This window comes from Teleopsis dalmanni, chromosome 1, assembly GCF_002237135.1.
Source record: "Teleopsis dalmanni isolate 2A chromosome 1, ASM223713v2, whole genome shotgun sequence".
NCBI lineage: Eukaryota > Metazoa > Arthropoda > Insecta > Diptera > Diopsidae > Teleopsis > Teleopsis dalmanni.
In genome coordinates, this window is record NC_051846.1 from 114333675 (window position 1) to 114352777 (window position 19103).

At 35.5% G+C, this 19103-nt stretch overlaps 1 protein-coding gene across 1 annotated transcript in view; it reads right to left on the reverse strand.

Moving 5' to 3' along the window:
• Positions 1–114, reverse strand: part of LOC119665607 (signal transducer and activator of transcription B) — an 8122-nt gene extending 8008 nt beyond the window's left edge. Inside the window, exon 1 of the mRNA XM_038074832.1 lies at positions 11–114. Within this exon, the coding sequence (XP_037930760.1) occupies positions 11–114 (104 nt within the window). The remainder of the gene's footprint in view (positions 1–10) is intronic.
• Positions 115–19103: the final 18989 nt, after the last annotated feature.

Sequence of the window (19103 nt, forward strand, 5' to 3'; positions counted from 1 at the left end):
CCTATGAGACGTTGAACTCTGTGGAGGAGTTACGATGCATTTATGAATTGCCTCCTTGTGTGGTTTTTCCTGTAATGGTACTAAGTGTGGTTGTGAATTACTTTGGTGTGGCATGCTTAGCGTTGGTAGTATATTTGTTATTGGCCTACTAATTGCTGTTGCTCGTTTTGCGACTGGTGGAATCGGTTGCTGGTTACTTCTCGGTTGGATATGATGATTCGATTTAATGCTTTGATTTTGGACTATACTTTCTTGCATCAGTTTTGGGTGACTGGATTCTAATTTGACGGGTAAAATGATTGGGTGGTTGTCGTCCCGCCTGGCGTGACAACCCCAAAGCGTTTCCCGATGGCCTCTGATGATTTCTGTATGTTGGGTTTTCCCTGCAGCACTCGATCGTTCGACGGCCTATAGTACCACAAATCCAGCAAAAAAGTCTCCTAGGCTTTGTGCATTCTCGTTCAAAATGATTTCTTTCCCCACATCTATGACAAACATTACGCACGTCCACCTTTTCGATCTGTGTTCTGTTAACGGCAATCGGTGGTGACCAATCAAGAGTGCATTGGCGTTCTCTACTACTTAGTTGTGTAAGTCGTTCGAATTCTTCTGCTAATTTGATTAATTCTCCCAAGGAGCTAAATTCACGTGGTTTGATCTGGAGCTGATACTCTGGTCTACTATTTCGGTAAATCCGACTTAACTGTTGTCCCCTTGTTAACTCAGCATATCGCATCAATTCTTGTAGTGCCAAGGCATAGTCTTGGAATGACTCAGTCTTCTTCTGGTATCTGTTCCGAATTGTATCTTCTAATTGCTCTAAATAATTAGAAGGCAAGAAAAACTCTCGAACATCCTGAACAAAACTTGACCAGTGTGTCCACTTCCGATTGTTATTCCGGAACCACATTAGAGCTCTTCCTTCCAGTATTTCTGGCATAAGTCTTGGCAGAATGTCTCGGGGAATGTTATAAGTTTCGGAGAGTGTTTCCAAATTTTCCAAAAATGGTAATGGATTTGTTTCACCATTAAAATGTACCTCCCATTTGCGCACTTGATTGGCGATTCGCGCTATGTCCTCAAATTTGCTATTCATCATGGTTGGCTCTGAGATGTGTATTTTCGGTGTTTCGATTTCGAAGCCTGGAGGTTTGGGTGAGAGACTGCGATCGTATTTAGTTTCCATTTCCATAATTATGTCTAGTAATTTTTCCGTGTTCTCCTCAGTTGCTAGATGATCACGTACACGCTTCCGTAGTTCCTCAACGGTTCCTGATGTACTGACCTTGATTTCTTCTAGAATTAGAACCAAATCCTCTTTACGCGCTATCGAAATCCATGCCGTCTTGACCATGTTACCTCGTGTACCGTCTAATGACTCTCTGCGTTAAACGTTTGTACACTTATTCGTCCTGTTCCTAGTTCGTTCTTTTCTAAAACAACGTCCCTGCTCGGGCGCCAATTGTAACGACACTTTTGGTGACGTTCAAAAATTTTTAGTTTTTGCTGGGGTATCCTCAGCCGTCGTCCAGAGTCGTGACAATATATTTATAATTTTGCCGAGACGTTGGTTTTAGAAGAAAACAGAACGTGATTTATATGTATAAATTATATATATAACTTTATTTATTTCATAAAAACTTATGATTAACAAAGTTTAATTAAAATTCATTGGAAACATTTCTAATAATAAATAAAAAAAAATTATGTTGATGCCAAAATTTCCCACTTCTCCATATACTACTTGTTAAAAGAATCTTAGCAAAACCCGTGTGACTTCTTAAGCCCCTCTTCTGTTGTTAAAAAAAAAATAAACAAAACGTTTCCTCCGTGCTGTAAAAAAACTATTTGACCGAATAAGCCAGGTTAAAAAAATACACATAAGACAGGAAAGGAATTTTACACTACGTTTGACTCAAAGAACCAGATTTGTGGCACAATGTGCCAGATGACCAATAGGCCAGTGTACTTGTTTCAGGAAAAGTAAAATTTCAAGTTTTGGTAAAATTTACCAGAAGGCCCAATGAGCCAGAGTACTTGCTCTTTCACTTGTCGCAAACCAAGTCCCCCATTATACGAAATGCGCCTCCTTTTATATCGAGCATACCGAAGCTTTTTGGTGTAGCGTACCGGTATTCTTTGCTGTACTTGACTTCGCCGTGAAGTTGAACTTTGTGTTCTACTGTTTTCCACTTCTTCTGCTTCGCCGTGATTTTTAGTACTTTTTTACAACGTGCCGTGTTTTGTGTGTGGTTCTTTTATTATTTAAATAATATATATAATAGTAATTTAATAATAATTAAAACGAGGTATAATATATATTTTGTGATTTTAATATTTTTACCAACTTAAATGTGAAAAGAAAAGAAATATTAAAAGAAATAAAATTGATGTTGGCGTGCTTAGTTTTTTTGTTGTGTTTTGTTTACGCATATAAAAATAAAATTGGACAACCAAAAGTGTTAAACTGTTTTGGGTTTTTCGTTTACGCATATAAAACTAAAATTGAACAACCACGAGTGTTAAATTGTTTTGTGTTTTGTTTTATTTATATATAATTGTAAAAAAAATAGACATTTGTTTAAAATTTAAACATGTTTTCGCCAATAATTGTTCATTGTTGTTGCGTTTACAAGTGTTCCATTCATAAAAGTTTTAACAAAAAGTTAATTTTTTTTTCCGTATATTTTTAGAATTTGCACATTGCATGTAGCGATGCCCGCGGTGCATTGGCATCGAGGATCACAGGTAATGTCCATGATATTTCGAATAAATATTTTAATTCAATTTTATATTTTCCAGTTAAGTCGCCTTCAGTTATTTTCAAGTGAGTTGTTAGATATATTATGTGTAGTGGTGGCGGTTATTTAACACACAGACTGTGTTTTTCTCTGCTTCTTGTTTTATGTAGCACAGAAATTTACTTTGTAAATTTGTGTCGTTACATTTCCCTCCTTCTTCAGAACAGAAATTAAACTAAAACTTTATTTTAATGACACGTTGATGACCCCTCTTCGGCTAATTTGCACTTGATATTTCTGATTTTCCATTTATCCCTTATTTTCCATATGATACATGCTAATACTTGTGTTACTAATATTCCTTTTAGAACGAGGCTCGATTTCTTTTCTAATCTTTGGACACTTGAAAATCTTTAAATACTCATCTTGGTTTTTGACCTGATGACGGTTATCCTTTCGTTTAAATGTACCTAGACGTTGTGTGAAAATCTCTGGCTTGTTTCCTTTTGTGCTTGGTTTAATGACGTTCAATTTCTCTTGTGGTGACCATGGTTCTTGTTGACTGTCATGCTTGACTGTACCCTTTGCTTGAGTTCCTTGGCTTGGTAGTTCCGTGTTAAGTTTACTATCTGAAACATTGATAACTAATGGACCTAATGAATTCGTAAGTTGTACATGACGATTATCCGATACTGGCTGTATTATAGTAGAATTCCTCTGTAGCGATGTAGTTGATGACGAAGATGATGGTTGACCAGATTGGTGATTATCTCTTGGTGGTGCTCCTCGTGGTGACTGTGGCTGATTAACCGAAGATGGCGGCTGCGGCTCAAGTTCTTTTGGTTGTAACGATGATTTGAAATTACCTTGCGAATGACTCTGTGACGTTTGCGATGATGATTTAAAATTACCTTGTGAATGCCCCTGTGGCGTTTGCGATGATGATTTAAAATTACCTTGTGAATGCCCCTGTGGCGTTTGCGATGATGATTTAAAATTACCTTGTGAATGCCCCTGCGGCTTTTGCGATGATGATTTAAAATTACCTTGTGAATGCCCCTGTGGTGTTTGCGATGATGATTTAAAATTACCTTGTGAATGCCCCTGTGGCTTTTGCGCTGATGATTCTGAACTTGTAGAAGTTGGTAGTACTGGATGATTGACATGTGATGACTCCGGTACTATCATTAAACGTTGTGGCAGTGCTGGACGTGATGATAAGTCATGCTCTTCGATTTGATGCTTTTGCTCTCGTGGTTGCGTATTCTGATTGTAGTTAACTAGCGACTGTTGTGCATATGCTTGTTGATAACCTACTTCTGGACTTTCCCTATGAGACGTTGAAATCTGTGGAGGAGTTACGATGTATTTATGAATTGCCTCCTTGTGTGGTTTTTCCTGTAATGGTACTAAGTGTGGTTGTGAATTACTTTGGTGTGGCATGTTTAGCGTTGGTAGTATATTTGTTATTGGCCTACTAATTGCTGTTGCTCGCTTTGCGACTGGTGGAACCGGTTGCTGGTTACTTCTCGGTTGGATATGATGATTCGATTTAATGCTTTGATTTTGGACTATACTTTCTTGCATCAGTTTTGGGTGACTGGATTCTAATTTGGCGGGTAAAGATGATTGGGTGGTGGTCGTTCCGCCTGGCGTGACAACCCCCAAAGCGTTTCCCGATGGCCTCTGATGATTTCTGTATGTTGGGTTTTCCCTGCAGCACTCGAACGTTCGACGACCTATAGTACCACAAATCCAACAAAAAAGTCTCCTAGGCTTTGTGCATTCTCGTGCAAAATGATTTCTTTCCCCACATCTACGACAAGCATTACGCACGTCCACCTTTTCGATCTGTGTTCTGTTAATGGCAATCGGTGGTGACCAATCAAGAGTGCATTGGCGTTCTCTACTACTTAGTTGTGTAAGACGTTCGAATTCTTCTGCTAGTTTGATTAATTCTCCCAAGGAGCTAAATTCACGCGGTTTGATCTGGAGCTGATACTCTGGTCTACTATTCCGGTAAATCCGACTTAACTGTTGTCTTTCTGTTAACTCAGCATATCGCATCAACTCTTGTAGTGCCAAGGCATAGTCTTGAAATGACTCCGTCTTCTTCTGGTATTTGTTCCGAATTGTATCTTCTAATTGCTCTAAATAATTAGAAGGCAAGAAAAACTCTCGAACATCCTGAACAAAACTTGACCAGTGTGTCCACTTCCGATTGTTATTCCGGAACCACATTAGAGCTTTTCCTTCCAGTATTTCTGGCATAAGTCTTGGCAGAATGTCTCGGGGAATGTTATAAGTTTCGGAGAGTGTTTCCAAATTTTCCAAAAATGGTAATGGACTTGTTTCACCATTAAAATGTACCTCCCATTTACGCACTTGATTGGCGATTCGCGCTATGTCCTCAAATTTGCTATTCATCATGGTTGGCTCTGGGATGTGTATTTTCGGAGTTTCGATTTCGAAGCCTGGAGGTTTGGGTGAGAGACTGCGATCGTATTTAGTTTCCATGTCCATAATTATGTCTAGTAATTTTTCCGTGTACTCCTCAGTTGCTAGATGATCACGTACACGCTTCCGTAGTTCCTCAACGGTTCCTGATGTACTGACCTTGCTTTCTTCTAGAATTAGAACCAAATCCTCTTTACGCGCTATCGAAATCCATGCTGTTTTGACCATGTTACCTCGTGTACCGTCTAATGACTCTTTGCGTTAAACGTTTGTACACTTACTCGTCCTGTTCCTAGTTCGTTCTTTTCTAAAACACGGTCCCCTGTTCAACGTTCGTTCTTTTCTAAACAACGTCCCTGTTCAACGTTCGTTCTTTTCTAAAACCAGGTCCCTGCTCGGGCGCCAATTGTAACGACACTTTTGGTGACGTTCAAAAATTTTTAGTTTTTGCTGGGGTATCCTCAGCCGTCGTCCAGAGTCGTGACAATATATTTATAATTTTGCCGAGACGTTGGTTTTAGAAGAAAACAGAACGTGATTTATATGTATAAATTATATATATAACTTTATTATTTCATAAACTTATGATTAACAAAGTTTAATTAAAATTCATTGGAAACATTTCTAATAATAAATAAAAAAATTATGTTGATGCCAAAATTTCCCACTTCTCCATATACTCCTTGTTAAAAGAATCTTAGCAAAACCCGTGTGACTTCTTAAGCCCCTCTGCTGTTGTAAAAAAAATAAACAAAACGTTTCCTCCGTGCTGTAAAAACTATTTGACCGAATAGGCCAGGTTAAAAAAATATACATATAAGACAGGAAAGGAATTTTACACTACGTTTGACTCAAAGAACCAGATTTGTGGCACAATGTGCCAGATGACCAATAGGCCAGTGTACTTGTTTCAGGAAAAAGTAAAATTTCAAGTTTGGTAAAATTTACCAGAAGGCCCAATGAGCCAGAGTACTTGCTCTTTCACTTGTCGCAACCCAAGTCCCCTACTATACGAAATGCGCCTCCTTTTATATCGAGTATACCGAAGCTTTTTGGTGTAGCGTACCGGTATTCTTTGCTGTACTTGACTTCGCCGTGAAGTTGAACTTTGTGTTCTACTGTTTTCCCACTTCTTCTGTTTCGCCGTGATTTTTAGTACTTTTACTACGCGCCGTGTTTCTTTCGTGTGTGTTTTGTTTTCCTTTAACTTATATTATATTATTAAAAAAATAAAGTGTATTAATACTGCAAAACAAGGTATTAAATATGCATATATATTTTGTGAATTTAATATTATCTAAATGTGAACAGAAAAGAAATATTAAAAGAAGTAAAATTGATGTTGGCGTGCTTAGTTTTGTTTTGTTGTGTTTTGTTTACGCATATAAAAATAAAATTGGACAACCAAAAATGTTAAACTGTTTTGTGTTTTTTTTGTTTACGCAGATAAACTAAAATTGAACAACCACGAGTGTTAAATTGTTTTGTGTTTTGTTTTATTTATATATAATTGTAAAAAAATAGACATTTGTTAAAATTTAAACATGTTTCGCCAATAATTGTTCATTGTTGTTGCGTTTATAAGTGTTCCATTCATAAAAGTTTTAACCAAACGTTAATTTTGTTTTTCGTATATTTTTAGAATTTGCACATTGCATGTAGCGATGCCCGCGGTGCATTGGCATCGAGGATCACAGGTAATGTCCATGATATTTCAAAATAAATATTTTAATTCAATTTTATATTTTCCAGTTAAGTCGCCTTCAGTTATTTTCAAGTGAGTTGTTAGATATATTATGTGTAGTGGTGGCGGTTATTTAACACACAGACTGTGTTTTTTCTCTGCTTCTTGTTTTATGTAGCACAGAAATTTACTTTGTAAATTTGTGTCGTTACAATATATTGTCATCTAGTGATTGCTGCAGTTTCGTTATACCTTCAACACTTGCTATTTTTTCAAGCAGTGGAAAGAATTTTTCCATTAGCGCTTAGGTTTTTTATATTTGTGTGATCACTTTTTTATTCATTCTTATATTTAAACAATCACCTTCCCCCACTTGGTAGGTACCTTGTCGTGGTGTGGGTGCTATGCGCTGCAGTGAATCGTCGGGCTTCATCAACGGGGGGTAGCCATACAACGATATGCTACCTTCTGAAAGGGTTTCCCATGTTTGACAGGCCGGCTGATGAGCAACCAACTAAAACCTGCCGGTGTGCGTCTTTTTTCCCCAAAGGGGCGGCACACAACGACGTCTGTTTTCTCCAGGTTAGGGGCGGTCGAGTCCGAGTCTTTTCATGCGTAGGGTGGCAGACTTTTAAAGAAACCTTACAGGGAAGAGGTGTTTTTATATGACTAATGTCAGGTAAAAATTCTAAGGTTACTGAGCAGGGAGTCGAATACCCAGTACAGGGGGTAGGTGTCGAACGAGGGGGTGACCTTTCAAATCCAAATCAAATTTCAATTTAAATCACACTTCTATAAGTAACAATGAACAGGGCGCGGTCTCCAAGCCAACTTTGGGTAGGCAAGAAGCCTTGGCTGGAGAGGGTGAAGTAGATCAAATCAGATTTCAATTTCTAAACTCACGCATCAACACAGCAACCGACGATGAGATCAATCCAGAGGTTGAGAAACTTTTACTTGATCCTCCTCAATCCTCCTCATCCAAGACTTCAATGCCGGGGATGGAGCCGCGAAAGGTAGTAACAAAGGAGCAGAAGGCCAGAAATGGCTACAAGCGATCGGTCTACTATCTAAGAAAAATGAGCCCGATGGACTCCTCCTCCTTCACGAAGGATCTAATAAGGAAGCATGAAAAGGCTGTAGCAAAGTTCGAGAGGGACAACGCTACAGCTCATTCATCAACGGAACAAGGACAATCTAAAGTGGAAGCAAAGTCCGTTAAGGACATCGCTTCAGCTGCAGATAAAGCGGATCCAGCGAGCGTGGTCAAGAATAGCAGCATTAAGCTGCTGCCAAAGACCAAACCTACAGGATCTTCTTCTAGAATGCCTTCCTCTTTGTCGGGAAAAGCCACAAAAAGGGCACGGTCCGAGGAAAAGACACAGAAGGAGTCAAAAAACTCCTAAATCCTCGGCTTCTTTTGAATCCCCAATGGAACTGCAAGTAGCCATCATTGACAAAGTCGACCCTGATGGAAAGATATCGCCTAAGAATTGGCTACTTGTCGAGGCGCGTCTGATGACAGCAATGATGGAGGCTGATAGTGAGGAATTAGTTTTTGATGGACCTGGATGGTCTTTGGATTTCCTAACGCGCACAATCAGCAGTTTTGGCACACTCTGGCAGGGAGCTTAACTCGAAGTAGTTCCTCGCTCTCAGCTTTCTGTACGCCCGATTGTTTCCCTGTAGGTCACACCTCTGGTTCCGGACAAGGACGTCATATTGAAACTCATCGAACGGCTGAACCAGGTGCTAGAAACGTCTGGATGGCAGATAGTGAATATCGCTGTCTGTAAAAGCGGAACAGGTAGTGACTTACTGATGGCTGTGGATCAACCATCGCTATTAATATTAAAAAAGGAAGGGACTATCAAATTCATGGTAGGTTCTCTAAAGGTTTGGGTGCCAGGCGATAGGCCTCAAGCCAGCGGAGGAAAGGCTGGAGGTAGTGCAAATTAATCTGCACCACTCCACCCTAGCCTTGCTTGACCTGATTAAGTACTTCGCGGAACGTGAAGTGGATGTGGCAATTGTTCAAGAACCATGGCTTGTCAAAGGCAATGTCGCCAGACTTGGACTGAATGGCTATCATCTGTACACTCCATATACACAAGGTAAGATTAGAACCTGTATAGTTGCAAAGAGAAATCTTAACATTTTTCACTTATTTTCTTACAGTAATGGAGATCTCACAGCGGTAGTATGTGAACAAAGGTACAGGCCCAGGCTGCTACTAACGTTCGCATACTTTCCATACGACGAAGAAGAACCACCACCAACAACCATTCGAGCACTAACTGCCTATGCAGAATCACGAAAACTGTCTCTGGTAGCTGGGTGTGATGCAAATGGACACCACGAGCTCTGGGGTAGCAGTGATACCAACAGTAGGGGTGAGTCCATTTTTGATTTGATTTGTTCTACTAATCTAACTTTTCGGATCATTGTCGGATACACTTCAACATCAATCTAGAAGTTAAGAGTCCCAAACCATACAGAAATCCCAAAAATACTGACTGATCAAATTTTTCGAGACTTGCGAGCTAAAAGCTAATTCAGACAAACGTCAAAATTGGCCAAGGAAACGCAAACATTAATAAAGAGGTCGGTCGCATTACGGGTATCTTGAATAAATCTTTTGAATCAGCTTGCCCCCTAACTAGGCCAAAAACCAAACCTCAACCGGTTTGGTGGAGTGCTGAGTTGAGGCTGCTGAGAACTACATCCATAAAACTCTTCAATAAGGCAAAAAGCAGAAAGAAAGAAGAGGATTGGAACTTCTTCAAAGCTAGTTTTAATGTGTACAAAAGTAGAATTAAAACTGCAATTAGAAATTCCTGGCATACAGTTCTGCGGAACTATTTGGACTAAAATGAAGCATCAAGGCTGCGAAAAATACTATCTGGAGACTCAACAACTCTAAGCAGTATTAAAAAGCCAGACGGCTCATGGACAGACTCGAGTCAGGAATCCCTTAATATTCTAATGATGACACACTTCCCAGGCAGCACCGACTCAATTGTCTATGATTCACAGGTAAATCCTGTTCAAGCAGCTAGGAATGACGTCGTAAATATTATTAGCAGAGATAAAGTTACCTGGGCAATTAATTTCTTTGATCCTTACAAATCGTCGGGACCGAATGGAATTATACCTGCCATGCTGCAACACTCTGCTGAAAGCGTGGTTCCTCATCTGGCAAATATCTTTTCAAGATGCTTAAGAGATGGATATGTACCTAAAGCTTGGAGGGAGGTTAGGGTGGTTTTTATTCCAAAAGCGGGAAAGCTAAATCACTCTACTGCAAAGTATTACAGACCAATTAGTCTCTTCTCGTTTATTTTGAAAACACTGGAGAGACTAATTGATTTGTATGTTAAAGGAAAGAACAGTATCCGGACGATGGACATCGCAAAACACGCATACCGCAAGGGATGTCGGTAGAAAGTGCTCTCCACAAATTGTTTGGCAATATGGAAAGATCACTCGAACTAAAGGAGTACACCCTGGCTGGATTTTTTGACATCGCGGAGCTTTCAATACGCCTAGATTTACGCCTTGGATTTTTATGTTATCATTATTTATTTAGGTTTAGTAGTTATAATTTTTATTGGTATTTTTATTTTGCAGTATAAGCATATGTTTTAACAATTATTGCTATACGGACTATAATTAATTATAATACGGACTATAAACTAATTAAATAAAAATTCGATTATTCCAAAGACCACTGATAAAGAGTACTTGGCAATACTCAAAACAGCGTTGTATGATCAGCCAAACTTCAATAAAATTAAAATAAATTTTTGTGTTTGTCCTTTATTTCTTTTTTTGCTATTCAAAATCCCGCTACTTGTTTGTTTATAGGCCAACGCTTTGCAATGTTGCAATATTAGCTTTTTTGTGGTTATTGCACTGACGAAAGTGTTTGGCCTCATTAAAGTGAAACAATTAATAAATATTTTGTAAATTAATACAGTTTTGGTTAATATTGTTAGGAATTTCATCAGAGTAGTAATGAAATGTTTAAATATTATTTATACATTATGTCAATTGATATTTTTATAAAAAAGTAGTTGGAATTTGTTTTGAGTGAAGCTGTGTTTTACTAAATTTGCTGCTAGTAAATACTAGTTATTTTTAATACAACAAATATAATAAGTATAGTTTCTCCAACTTTAAAAGTTCGTTTCATTTTTACAAAATCCTGTGATTCGAATAAATACGCAGGCGATTATGTAACAATATGTTAATTATGTAGTTTATTTGTTTTTTTGTATACTGTAAATTAATGCATATTTTTAATTTTGATGATTTATCGATTTCATGCATTGTAATTTTGTATATAAATTGAAACATTAATAATAAGCGATCAGATTTAAATCAATAATCTCGCCTTTTATTGCGCACGGCAACAGCTTAAGTGCTAGTCTGTCAAATCAACATATTCAAAAAAGCAACAGCTAAAGTGCTAGTCTGCTTAAACCTTCAATATAAAACTACTAGTTTATGTGCTAGATAGTATAAACTTTTAAAGGATAGCATTTAAGAGTTTTTAAAAACCTTTTAGTCTTCAGCAAACCTGCAGTTCGTGTGATTACTGGAGTACTAACGGGGCACTGTTCCATAGCGCCTATGCTCCAACAGTGGCGAGTTCCAAGAAGTGGATTATGCAGGAGTTGCCAAGATGAAGAGGAGGTAGATTCTCTCAACCACTTCCTCTGTCTCTGTCCAGGACTTCAGACTAAGCGACTTCTATGTCTCGGGCAGAGGCGAGGCGTCGAATGGTTCAGAGTGTTCACTGAACACCTTAACAAAGCTTCTTTTTTAGATTTTTTTTTATTAGGTAAATAATCTCGCTATATTGCTACTTAACATTTTTTATAATAGCTTTTCCAAACAGATTAACATAAACACAAAACGTAGAATACAAACAAAATCACACATATGTTAGATACACCCAACATTGCTTATAATTAATAAAAGAGAAAACACATTCCTCTTGAAATATACTAAGGTTCAGAATAAAAACTGCACCGCGTTGCTTACAAAGCATGCAAATGAAATAACATTCACATTGGGACTATGTTCAATATTGAATACACAACAGAAAACATACAAACAAATATATGTACGTAAAATAATCTTAACTCTTAGATTAATGCGTGCAAGCGGTTCAATAAAAAAAGTGCACTTCCAATGTTATGCAAAGTAAATACAAAAGAGAAAAGAAATGACTGAGCGAAAATCTCTTTATATTTTACGAGAGGTTCATTCCACTAAACTGAACCAAAAGTTTATACAAAGCGTGCAAATACAATCAAAGTCACGGTTGCTGTTTTATATGGTCAAATGATTCAGTAAAAAAACTAAACCGGGCATTGTAAATACAAAGTAAAAGAGTAAATGAATGCATGAGAGTTTCTTACTCTTATGTAGAGGTTGGAAATAAATCAAAACAAAATCATTATTGCAATTTTATACTAGCAAATAGTAAAAGTAAAGAGAGAAATTAAAGAAATATGAAGTGAAAAATAATATTTAGAAATGGATAAATGTGTGATTAAAGATTTGATTCAATGTCTTTTTTTAAACGATCTTCTGAAAAAAAGATTTTAATCCATAAAATGAATAAACCAACTCAGATATGAAGAATTTGATACCTGTTGTAAAAATGTCGAAATCTATGGTAAGTCGTCGTTTTTCTACAGCTACAGCTTTATGGTAAATAAAAACCAGTGGATCACAGGCTGCGAACATTTAAATAATTTGTTTCGTTGGTTTTGTATGCTATTTGCTTGTGGAAAGGACAAAACTTAGAAGTAGGGGGAACACGTTATAGTTGGAATTCTGTTTTGATTAAATTGTGAACACCTTGCCAAAAAGCTGACGCCTCGCTACTGGGTTCGGGGATCGCTTTTTCACTGACTTGGAAGTGATAATGAAAGCAAACTTATCGGACCTCCTCAACTATATCTGGAAAACTAAGTGGTTTAACAAGGATTACAAAGGTTAACAATTCACCTCTCCCGGCAAAATTTTTGAGGGCATCACAATGGGCAATATATGCCTTCGAGTGGAAGTGCTGACAACAGTCAAAACGCGCCTTCCGAACCTAACCTAACCTAAACAATCACCTTTAATTGCTATTAAATCACCTTTAATTGTTCCTATTAGGTCTACCTTTGAACGCTTTGTATATTTTTAAGTTTGATGACATTTTTTGATGACATTACAAATTTCATTATTTTCTTCATTTAATTTAGTTATTTTCTTGTTTTTATTTCCCAGCCTTGTAGTTGCTTTTAATATTTTATTGCCTGTTTCTCTTATTTCCTTTATTTCATTAAAGTCTATGCGCGACAATGCGTTAGCAGCATAGTTTTCGTTTCCCCTCAGATACTCTATAGTAAAATCGTATTCCTCCAAGTCTAGTCTCATTCGCTAGAGACTAGATTTGGTCGATGGTCTGATTTGACAAGAAATTTTGTACCATAAATATATGGTTGTAACGATTAAAATTTTTTTTAAAATAAATTTTAATGTTACAACAACGTGAATTCCACTGCCGCCATCAACCGAATTTTTTTACAATTGGCAAACTGAAATTGAAATAAAATTTGATGTTGTGTAAGCTACCATATCAAAAGAATGCTATACATACCTTGAAATACCCGTTTGAATATTTATTTTAATTAATATAGTTCGAACTATATTAATTAAAATAAATTTAAATTAATTTTCGTAAATCGCACAAAAACACATTTTATAGAAAAAAAGAAAGATCAAAACAAAACAAATGCACAACACAAGAAACGTCAAAGAAAGCTTTTGTGCAAAGATGTGAAACTGAAACAAAGCTTAGACAAGAACAGCTCCTAACTTTCATATGAATTCGCCTTAAAGCGGGATTTTCATTGGTGCATTGCAGTGGGAATAGTTAACGAGCTTCGATCAACGGTCGTTGAACTTTAATACAGTTACAGCTGATACCGTGGATCGTTAACGATATAAAAGTGAGTGAATCAGAAAGAAGGTCTCTCTTGGTTTTGGTTTTCTTGGACGCAATGCGGTGAAGTGTAAAACAACAAAGGCTCGGAATTTAACGCATCTTACAAATCGCATCGACAGAAATCCTCTGGTGTTAAAAATATAAAAGTTTTTTTTGTGTGCATTGCAAATTGCGGAGTGGTGATTTAACATAACAGATATGCAATAGTGAAAAGTGACTAATAACAGCGGTTAAACGTTTATATAAAAGTTAAAACATTTTTAATATAAAAATTAACCAAAATATAATTTGGTTTTGTCGAAAGCGGTGCGATTCGGGTTACGTTGATTATTAACGTAAAGAACTACAGTACAGAAAAAAACTTATCGACGGCTTTAACAGTGGTCGCTTAGAAGATTCTGTACAAGTGAAAGTTCTTCGCAAACTAGTAATAACAAACGAAAGTGTTGACACCGCAGGCAAAGGGCGTGGCGTGGCCTGGGTGTACTGTCGAAACGCGAGAAAAAAAAGAGGGGAAAAAAAAACAAGCAGGTTACTACATATATCATTGCTGGTGGACTTTCTGTTAATTAATTGGATCGTACCTTGTTATGTTCCCAAAACTGTAAGCGAATAAAGAAAAAAGAACTGAAGAAAAGAAAAATTGATTTCTTAAATGTTATAAAGACAAAACTAGTCTTGTTCGTATTTATTTGCAGCAGTAAATTGTATAAAAAAATAATTTACATCTTTGAAAATAGTTAAATGCAAAGCCTAATAATAAATTAAATTAGCTTGTTGTTTAAATTAATAGTAAATTAAAAACAGTAAATTAATTTCATTAAATGATTATTTACCTATGCATAGGATTTACTTTAAAATTTACTGTATATTCGGAAATATAGTAGTAGTAGTAGTAGTAGCTTTATTTTTACTTCATTTTAAAGTTATTTTATTACATCGAAGTTATATAATAATTATATTACATATAATTATAATAAATATACATAAAGCTTACAGCTATGGCATTTTAGCCGTCTGCCGGAAGTTTAGATTAATCTAATAGCTAATTAATTAATAACTAATTAATCCAATTTTTATAAATATTAAATAGGTATTCTTGCTTATGAGCTCAATACAACATAAAAATTAAATTAAATTACTTTAACAAAAATAATAGATTTTATATAAGTTAATTTAAAAGTCTTCATTAATAATATTTTGCCTATATTTAAATGTAGTTTTAATAAACGCCGTTAACAATCTCCAGTTGGGGCCATTCAGTAACCGTATGGTTTCACTGACATCGAGCGCGGGTTTACCGAAGTACAGCAATCTATGTTCTTTAAAAATTGGGCATTCACCTACTAAGTGTATAACATCGCCTTTCAATTTAAGGTTGCATATCGTGCACAGCGTGTCTAGACTTTCATGCGGTACGTAGCACAATCGTAGGAGCTCGCCGCGGGTTTTGAAGATTGTCCTTATTGTTTCTAGGTCATATTGCTCGTGAAAGTAATTATTGACACCTAGATCATAATTCAACTTACTATATGCATCTCTCGATATACTGTTTCTTGCCGTTTCTACAAAATTTCTTCGTTCTTCAATACTTAGTTTCGTTATTATATTTTTTTGCCACATTTTCCAGTTTTCATTAATACTCAAATCATTAGTTATATTTAACTCGGATGCCAGATTTGACCATTTTTCAAAAAATAATTTTTTTTCATTTATTAGGTACTGCGCTAATGTTTTTTGAATCCTATTGTCTGGCAAATTCCTAACACGATTGATGTAATCAAAATGCAATTTTAATGTTTGAGTATATAGTGTCGGTAGACCAGTTTCTAAATGCACCATATAATTTGGGGTATTTTTCGGCAAACGAAACGTTCTCTTTATATAAAATGTCTGCAATTTTTCTACTGCGTCATATTTATCAACACCCCAGATTTGCGCTGCATAATTTAGAACTGACTTAACTGTGGCTTCAAAAACTTTGTATTTTACGGGCAGTGACACTTTCGGATTTCCTAAGACATTTATCCAGGTACAATTAATAGCCAATTTAGCTTCCTTTAACTTCTCGTTCAAGTGGTTATCGAATTTTGCGTTATATTTCATATTTATTCCTAAATATTTATAATTATTAACCACTTCTAATTGAACATCGTTAAGGTACCATTTTTCATCATTTCTCAATCTTCTAGCATGTTTCCTAAATACCATCACTTTTGATTTGTCTGTATTTATAGATAGTCCCCATAAGTTGCAATATCTATTTAATTCATCTATCATATTTTGTAACATTATTGGAGAATCTGCAAACAACACAATATCATCAGCATATAATAGTACCTTTAGGCACATATTGGCAATCGTAACACCACCAGAAAGATATTTACTTAAGTCATCAACGAACAGTGCAAACAATATAGGGCTTAAGACACAACCTTGTCTCACTCCGGTACACGTTTGGAACCATCTCGATGTACTTCTTCCGTCCCATACTGTTGACTCATTGTTGCAGTATAGACTTTGCAGTATTTTCAAAATTTTTGTTGAAAGACCCAGCTGGCTTAGTTTGTAAAATAGTACGTTTCTTTGTATTGTATCGAAAGCAGCTTTAAGATCTACGTAAAAAACATATAACTTCTTGCTTTTTGCAATAAACTCTTGCGCTACACTAGTAATGACGAAAATATTATCTACCGTGGAGTAACCTTTTCGAAATCCAGCTTGAAATTCGCTTAATATGTTGTTTTGATCAACCCAATTTTTAATTCTGTTATACAGGAGTGTTGTAAAGACTTTAGCTGATGTATTAAGAAATGCTATTCCTCTATAATTTGCTACATTATTTGGGTCACCTTTTTTAAATAGGGGAAATGTTATGGCTTTTTTGTAACTATCAGGTGGGGCTGCATTTTCAAATATATATATATATATTTTTATTTTTATATTTATATATTGTATATATGTATATGCATGTTACTACTTCGGGTTTAAAAATCATTTTATTTCTTTGCTTAAATTAAACGAACACTTTACGTTTAATACAATATATTAATAATAATAATTATATAGAGAAAACTTTTACATAAGTATAACCAATTACTTAAGAATCAACCTCTGAATTTATATAATATATTGATACCAATCCATTTTAAATGAATTTATGTAATAATAATAATATTATTATATTTTAAAGCATGATAAACTACTGTAAACTTTACATAAATGCGTGTATTTATTAGTTAAACAAGTATATTAAATTTAAATGTTTATATAAATATAATTGTATATAATAAAAAGACTCAAATAATGAATGAAGAAAAAGAAATGATTATAATTCCAAAGATATAAAAATTTGAATAGCGCAAACGCAGGATAATATATATTGTGATATCAAACATATATACTGTATATAAACTTATATATCATATTTTTTTTATATATATTATTTATATTTAACAAAAATTATTGAAATTGTTTATTATTATCTACTGACACTGATGTCCTTACAACATTGATATTTTGTAAATTTTTTTTTTAACACATTTATTGCTATAAACATATCACACATATACTTATATCTATACAAAATTGTTCAATAAAATAAATCTTGAATTTAAAAGAAATAGTTTGTTATACTGTGTTAAGTTTTATATTAAATTTATTATAGAAATCAATTGTATCAATTATTGTAATTGCATTATTATTATTATATTAATTATATGTATACATAAGTACTTTAAATTAGCTTCTTATGTTGTTTTTGTTGTTGGTTTTATTTGTGTTATCAAATATTTTTAGCAATGTTGCTGGCTCTCACAACTAAATATTCGCACGCTAGCAGCGTGCCAGACGTAACATGATCATCTTCACACGCCACTGTGCAAGGTTGATAAGCATTATGTTCATTTCTTTTATCGTGTGTTCGTTGTGAGTTGCAGCAATAGGCAAGCCGCTGCGACGATTCTGTTGTTCCCACAGGTACAATATGAGTTGGCGCATGGCTTCAGTGATAATACATTTAAGTCACCAAATTTGTGAAGCAGGTTGATATATGGCAAAATACATATATCAGCTTGCTGGCTGCATTAAATAGTATAAGCATAGGTAATGCACATATTTCGCACGAGTGCCCTTGGCCTTGAATGTTCAAAGTCCATCGGATAACAAATCGTGGGAACTAGGTGCATTTCCTCCTTCACCATAAGCTTAGTGTTAAGAATTTTGTATAAAAGCACAACATTTTTAATAAACATCTAATTCAATTTCAAAACCTGAATTCAACCAAGTGTTTTTTTTTGGTTTAAGTGCCTAAAAGAACCTTGAGCAAAGTCGGTTTATGTGCCGAATTTGAAAATCAATAAATAATAAAATAAATAAATAAATACCTATATATATATTCACATATATATATAGCTATTTATAAATTACGTAACTGGTTCATGTGCCGGATTGCGTAAATGAATTACTAAGCTGGTTAAAGTGCCGGATTAGTGAATCCGTATCAGACTAGGTACGGAGGATAACATAAAGAGTAAAGCTAAGCTGGTTCAAGTGCCGGATTAGCTAAAATCTGTATCAGACTAGATATAGATCATAACATACTGCATCCAACATCGTAAAGGTTAAAACTACGTTGGTTGAACGCTTGGGTCCCCTCGAATACAAATTTCTTGTAAGACCTTGGACTAGGCTGAGAATTACCACGGCTACGAAAAATTAGGTTCATTACATGGTCGAAAATATTTTATAACCCAATGTATTGCGGCTAATTCTTGCTCTATACGTGCTCTCGTGAACGATCTCGAGGCGTAAGCAACTGGAAGTTGAAACCCATTGTGCTTCTGACTGAGCACAGCACCACAAGCATGTTTACTTGCATCGGTGTTGAAACAAAACTGTTTTATATAGTTTGGGTATTGCAATATATTCGGACTTAATAATGCAGATTTTAAAAATTGGGATGCTTTTTCACATTTATTGGTCCATTCGAAATGTGCGTTATTTTTACATAACTTAGTTAAGAGACGTGAATGTTCAGCGAAATTTGAAAAAATTTCGTATAATAGTTGCAAAAAGCAACGAATCGTTTGATTTCATCGTCATTTTTGGGAGTTGGATAGTTAACATGGATAGTTAAGTTATTTTGAATTTACTAGTATATTTTCGGCATGTTTGGAAAACATCTGTCAAATTTCTCAGCACATGCTTT